The sequence below is a fragment of the Xiphophorus hellerii genome, chromosome 16 (genome assembly GCF_003331165.1).
Source record: "Xiphophorus hellerii strain 12219 chromosome 16, Xiphophorus_hellerii-4.1, whole genome shotgun sequence".
NCBI lineage: Eukaryota > Metazoa > Chordata > Actinopteri > Cyprinodontiformes > Poeciliidae > Xiphophorus > Xiphophorus hellerii.
This window is the reverse complement of record NC_045687.1, coordinates 12,273,241-12,280,484: the sequence shown is the minus strand read 5'-3', so window position 1 is coordinate 12,280,484 and position 7,244 is coordinate 12,273,241. Positions and strand designations below refer to the sequence as shown.

At 35.0% G+C, this 7,244-nt stretch overlaps 1 protein-coding gene across 2 annotated transcripts in view; it reads right to left on the bottom strand.

Annotated features, from left to right (window-relative positions):
• Positions 1 to 164: 164 nt before the first annotated feature.
• The window catches only part of LOC116735744 (ras-related protein Rab-26-like), a 41,248-nt gene continuing 34,168 nt past the window's right edge, over positions 165 to 7,244 (bottom strand). For both annotated transcript variants that reach the window (XM_032587814.1, XM_032587813.1), the window contains 4 exons: positions 3,284 to 3,349; positions 2,226 to 2,282; positions 2,003 to 2,079; positions 165 to 1,488 (listed from right to left, as the gene is read on the bottom strand). In XM_032587814.1, coding sequence (XP_032443705.1) covers positions 1,389 to 1,488; positions 2,003 to 2,079; positions 2,226 to 2,282; positions 3,284 to 3,349 — 300 coding nt within the window. In that variant the 3' untranslated portion in view covers positions 165 to 1,388. The remainder of the gene's footprint in view (positions 1,489 to 2,002; positions 2,080 to 2,225; positions 2,283 to 3,283; positions 3,350 to 7,244) is intronic.

Sequence of the window (7,244 nt, the reverse complement as noted above, 5' to 3'; positions counted from 1 at the left end):
CTTCCTTACACTCAGAGCTGTTTGGGAGTTTCCAAGCATGTCTGACAAAACCACAAGCAGTAGACCAACAGCAGGTAATGAAAGTTTAGTTCCTTCAGGGACTTGGATCAGCAGCACATCCCTATTTCTAATACAACATGTAACATAACACCACAGTAAGTGCCTTTAAGGTACTATTAAGCTTTATTATAATTATTTAAATATGGAAAAAATAGGTATGTACAACCAACATTCTTGACATATTTTAACACCTAATACATAATAGTATTTAAACATTAATTGTTTTATCCATTCATTTCCTATCTCTGCTCTACTTCATTGTCACAGCACAGCAGGTGCCTTTCTCAAATGGTCAGCAGGTGACTGATGGGTTACACGCTGGACAAGATGTCATCAAATCACAGAGCCAACACTTATGAAAAGTCAGACAAACAATCGTTCACACACACACACTCACTTTCTGGGTGATTTAAGTCAACCTGGCATGCATGATTCTGGACTGTGAGAGCAATACTGTAGTACCTGGAGAGGACCAACGCATGCACAGGGAGAACATGCAAACTCCACCCAGAATAATGTCAGCTAAAATTTGAGTCCAAGATGCTCTTGCTGTGAGGCAACAGGTCTAACCACTATCCACGGTGCTACCCCAATTAGGCTTAAGATAAAAAAAAGTACATTAGATAATGACAAAGAGAAGTTAACAATGCAAGATAAACATTTTTACACATAGGAATTTTCAAACTCTTCTCATCAGTAACTTTGTACCAAAAATAGCAACAACAGTTTGCTTTTACTGTGTGATGAAAGGATGCAAGTCCCCAAATGTTCACCCATGAATCATCAAAATATTCTGAATTAGTGCTGGTAAGTCAACCCGACCCCCTGGAGCCTGCTAAAAGACGTCTATGGTCACTGAAACATGTACAGAAGAAACATCAAAACACAACTAGATTTAATAATCCACAACATTCTAACAAAAGCTGCCAATATAGATAAAAATAATGAGGACATGTGGGAAATAAGCTGCCTTGCAACTAAGCATCTTCGCAAAAGAAAAAAAGAATCATGTTGTGAATAAATTAATTTGAACAAAAATAATTAGTCAAAGACAGTACAGCTGCCTTGAGAAGTAAAAATGTTCATTTTTAACATGGATCTAACTAAGCTGTTCTGTCTTATATGTTCAATCTTAACCTTGGTCTCCATTCATAGCTAAAGAAACAATTAGGTGAGTAGAAGAATATTAAAGGATTTAAACAAGAGAAACTTAATGTCAGGAAGATTTTACAACTGTGGAGACAACTCATCGTCCTTCATAAGTCCAGAAATGATTTCCAACATTAAAATGACGGTTAATCGGCACATGGACACACATCTTCAGCCATTTAGGTCCTGCAGCAGCCAGCGTCCTTCATCTCCTTGTTCACGTACTCATGCAGCTTAAACTTTTCACTGGGATCCTTCATGGACCTATGCTTCAGCTCCCTAAAGTGAAACAAAAACAAAAAAGAAAACAGAAAGTAAAACTACTGTTTTGATATTTTAGAAAGTAAAGCTACTGTTTTACTTTCAATGTAGTAGCTCTTTTATTCAATTTGTCTTATTCCAAACTATTGGAAATATTATGTCTCTACTAGTTTAACACTTATAGAAATTTGCCCGTTCTTCTTCATAAAATACCCAAAACTCATTTAGATTGGATGAAGAGTATGTCAGAATATCAATTTCATCTAGTCTTGAAAAATGTTTCCCACAATTTATAATCTAGTGAACTGTAGTGAATCAGCATATTCAACTGTGAGGAAACTAAGTATAAAGCAAATATCCACAATTTCTTCTGAAAACAGGTTTGTTAAAGCAACATGTCTGTTGTCTTCCTCTTGTTTTAACAATTGCTAACAAATCTATATGAGTTTGGAAAATTATACAAAAACATCTGTCTCCTGTCCTCTCAGAGACCATGTCTCCAACACCCACAGGAAAAAAAAAGGATACTCACTTGGCCACAGCAGTGAACGCCAGCTCTACATTCAGCCCTGACCTGGCGCTGGTCTCCATAAAGGGAACCCCAAACTCCTGCAGAGTCAAAGCATTGAATGTTTATCAGTTTTTATCTTTATTTTTCTCAGTGTTGATGTGACAGAGCTTGTACTAGAGCTTATAATGTCTGCAGCGTTACAACCTAATCTAAACAAAATCCTACACATTTCGCAGGTCTTTACCTTAGCAAGCTTCTCACCATCTTCTCTCTTTACCACCCGGTTATGAGTGGCATCAGCCTAAGGTGACAAAAAGTTTTATATTTACAAATTACCCCTAAAACATGAACCATAATTTTGATATATGATCCTATTTACCCCAAAGGTCATGTACACTATTGTCAGCCAAAATGATGGTTGATAAAGATTGTGAAGATTGTAAGGGTGATATTTTTCTCAATGACTTGCTGAATGGATGAAATAATTTTTGGTTCTATAGTAAAGTTGTCTTGAAATATATTTTTCAGTCTTTTCAAACATTCCTTTAAACTTTTCTTTCATCTCAGGGGCATTTATTTTTATAGTTTAATTCCAGGACCTTTACCATTTTAAGTAATAGTCATTTCTGTATGTTAAGCTACAGTAGCTTTCTTGACATCGACCAAGTCCAAAAGAAACCATCTTTGTGTAAGTAAAGAACAACTTTATATTGAAGCATTTTAATAAGTTCTTTAGGTGTTTTGTTACAAGAAGGAAGTGATACAAATGTTTCTATTTCTAACTGAAGCGACTAATTATACAAAAGAATATACTTTACTAAAAAAGTATTATTTCGAACAACATGTGCTCTAAATATCAGTCAGTCAAATTTAGCACACTATAGATATTTTAGGACAATTTAGATTTTTTTCCCCCAGCAAAACTGCTTTACAGACATTTTCTCTGTATTCAAAGTATCATTGTAAAGCCTAAAAGACCTTCAGTATCATAAACCTGGGTCAGTTTTCATTGCACGTCATGCTCTGTAAGTCTGTAATTTAAAAAAAAGTATTTTTCAACAAACACTTTGCTCTGCCTTTGCGTCCTTTCCAACAACAAACATGACATTCAAAAAATTGGATGAATCAATCCATTCAAAAGACCAGAAATAATCATGATCGTTGTAAATAAGAAACAAATTCGGAAAACTTGAATTGACTCCCAAATGTGTGGATATATGGACATTAAAATACTTTCATAATTAAACAGGGCATAAAAAATAACTTATTTTTCTTTTTTTTTTAGTTTGTTTGACCACTTGCCTTGTTTCCAAGCAGCATGAGCACCACATCTTGTTGGGCATATTCATGGATCTCAGTCAGCCATGCCTGGCAAACACAATAGAAACAAGAAACCAGAACATATAATAAATACCTGTTACAAAAAATGCCCCACCTTAAACAAAACATCAAAAAAACAAACAACAACAAAAAAAACACAATACATGTAAACCTGAACTCAAGCTCGACAAAAACAGCCTATTAAATTTAATAAAATTGATACAGAAAAAAAATAATAGAGAAAGACTACTGCTTCTTTGGCAGGACAATGGATCAACAAGTAAAGAAGGTGATACATTGTAGAAAAAAAGAACAAAAGAAAGTTTTTGAAGAGAGAAACATTCAGTGTTACTGTGACAAACCAAGTTAATCAACACAGTCTGCTACATCCTGTCTGATACACAGGGGAAAGATACAACCTGAAAGAAGAACAAACAGACCAAACAGAACAAACAGACCTGTGACTGTTTACTCCGAGAGCAACAGATCCATTTTCTGCTATCTGGGTTCCTAAACATCATTTTCAGGCCCACATTTCTCTAAGTAATTGTTGAAAGACAACAAAAACAAAAATGTAACTGAAAGAAGAAAAAAAAAAAACAATTTCAGATTTTAAAGCACAAGGTTCTTCACTTTCAAAACCTATACTCTGTTGTACTATATACTTTTTAAATATAGCACCCTTAACGTACCAGAGTCGTTTTAAGTAACATGGGTTTAGATGAAAATCTGGATCTACATGAATTTGATTATTTTACTCATTTAGAATTCTGGTGATGATTCTGTATTGGTAAAAAAGAAAGTTCCCCCCTCCGCACCTCGGGATCTGCCGTTTCCTCCTCATAATCTCACCCATCCAGGAAATCTTTATGACTGTCAGTCTGATTTCCCAAACGGCAGATACATTTTAAGGCTGATTACTTAAGCTCCTTCATCTAAGTGTTCAATCTGCTTTCTCAATTTTGGTGTTAATGCTTGAAAGATATGATTCAGGGGCCTCCGTTACACTGTGTCAAGAACAATCATGTCTGTTTTATGCTTTCAGTGCTGTGCAAACGAGGTGTAGGGTTTGTATGCTTTGGAATATTTCAGGGGCAAAGGTAATAATTCAGAGGCATTAGTGCCTTCACTATAGTTAGAACAAAGATCCATAAAGTATTTAGTGACATACAGTAAATGTAGACAGAGTATTTTAGGCTTTTGATTTGGTTAAGATTTGAATAACTAGTGACTTCTGTTATATTACAAGAGAACAAGAACATATATTCCAGAGACATGTTTTTGTTGTGACTTTTACTCTGGCATCTTAAATATGTGTACAATATCTGTTTTTTTTTAATTGGTTTGACAAATGCATAAAAGAAGGTGTTACGACTAGCATCGTCAACTTAATTATGCAAATATGAGTGTGCAGGTGCCTGTCTCTGATTGGTTCCCAAAAGACGACGGAGACGTACAATTGGTGGCCTCCTGGAGGTGACGGATATAAAAGCTGCAGACCGGACTTCCTGCCATCCATCCTCAGCTCATCCCAACGGGCCACACATGGTTAACACCATGTAAAGTTCTGGAGTTTGTAGGAATGAGCTGCCGTTTATGTTTCCTTAGTTTTCTCATGTTTTTCTTTATTATTGAGGTAAGTTTTTGCCATTTGATTTATTTACTTTCAATTAGGTAAGTTGGTTAATATTCAGAAAGTTTCCTTTTGTTTGTTGTTTTTGGCATTATAGCTTACTCAGAAGCCATATGCTCCACTTGTAACATCTTAATCAAAAATACATCTTTTTAAAGATAAATTACATTATAAAATGTTCAACTTCGTGTGTGTCGGCTGCTTGGGATCTGAAGAGGATGGATCCTTTATATTATCATCTGGCCATCCCTAGTCGGGTCGTAACAGAAGGTATTTATTATTGTTCAGTAACTTAATGAGATAAAACAAGATGATTTAATGGGGACACAACATTATTGAACGTGCATTACACTTTGATATTTTTATGTATGTATACATACTTCTACGTTACAACAGCATTCTATAAGCAGCATGTTTATTGTAAGCTTTGAAAAATATTTTAAGTTATTGAAAGAAAATAGGTACTAATTGACTTTATTGATCAAGAGAGACACAAAGAGATTAAAATTTATTTTGAATTGAGGTTTTACATTTGGTTCACTCTGAAGTTGAGTCAAAGGTAAAATGGGGTTTAGATCTAGTCAACAACCTTTGAAGCAAATGCTCTTTTGAGAAAACTTATAGTGAATAATATAATAATAGTGAATAATTATTTTTAAAATGAAATTCTCTGATTCAAAATGGGCAACCTGCTTGCAGCTACTTGTTTTGTTTTAATTTTTTTAGTAAGCTCTTACAAAAATCCTATAATTGCTCTTCACATGTACAGCATTAGCTCTTCGATCGATTCTCTAATTCGCTGTGTTTCCTTTAAATCAATGAAGCATTATAATGGATTTGATGGCTGTTGAAGTAATGTAGTCCTGATGGAGAGTGTGTGGTTTGCATGCAGTGAGCTGCTCCTTTGTGGGCTAAGTGGGAGTGAGTCCAAAGATCACTTGACGGGGCTTAGACCTGAATATAATTCAAATTTACGTAATTAATGCTTCTTCAATATTCCGTTGGGTTTTTTGGAAATATCAGAAAGAAACATTTCACATTTGATTTGGTTTGAAGTGAATCATGGATGATGACATCTGTCACCAAACCCTGCAGTATAATTTTTCCACAACGAGAGCACTTGACCTGTATGAGTAAGGCTGGGCAGCTTGCCTCGGTTATTCTCTTCATATGCTTGGATGCTCTTGATAAATAATAGCTGGTAATTATATCATTTGGCTATTTATAGCATTCTCCCTCATGGGTCATTTCACAGATACAATCAGTGATTCCAGATGATCCCACTTGTCACTTCCATTCAAGAGAATTAACTCTTCTCGCTGCGCTCATTTCATGGAAAAGAGATGCAATCAGATGAGTACATCTGTAAACATTAGTTTCGGTAAATCCTAATGAAAGTCATTTTGTGAAGCTATGCATTACCTACTTGCTACAAATGTTCTGTCAGAGTTGGTAAAGAGTTAAGTGTTATGGCCTGTCAACAAGTGATTTTCTCCCATCTTTACAGCAAATCAGAAGCTATAAGATGCCAAATGCCTTTTCAAGTAAATATTCTGAGCTACAATTTATGCTACGCACAGTTATTCCTTGGTGGAAGAGTCTTTAATAAATTACAAGCACCTCCTCTTTATAACCACCTGTAACAGCAACACTGGAGGGAAACCTGTTAGGTATTATAAATCCCTGAGCCCGGTCTAGCTGGAGCTCCACTGGAAGAGTTTAGATTAAAGCAGGTTAAAGTTTTCAATTTGCTCAGTCAAAGTGCAGAAATAAATCTAACTGAACATCTCTGAAACAAGAATTTTAGACGCCAGATTTGTGAAGCTGTAAAATACACCCCCAAAAGACTTATAGCTGCAGGTATAGTGAAAGGCGGTTCAACAAAACTGCAACAAGGGAGACAGAATACAAAAGCACTTCGTACAATTTCCAAAGACATGAACAAAATGTGTAAATTTTATTTTATAGTTATACCCTACTTTGAGTTGGTCCACCATGTATATAAAAAACAGCAAAATACCTTCATCTCTGTGGTTGTGACATGACAAAAGGTGAGTGGTTAAATATGGAAGTAAATATGTGCATCAGGGTTTGAATTAAAAATGTCTGAAATTGTATGTTTGTTCTTACTTTTTCAGTGTTAAAATGTACTTACTGAAAAAGTAAGAACAAATATACAACATTCAAATTTCAGAGGCATTCTTAATTAAAATCCTGATGGCACATATTTACTTCCATATTAAGGGTTACAAAAACTTTCATTGCAAACCATTATGTCTCAAATGCATTTAATTTCTTCCACATAACACA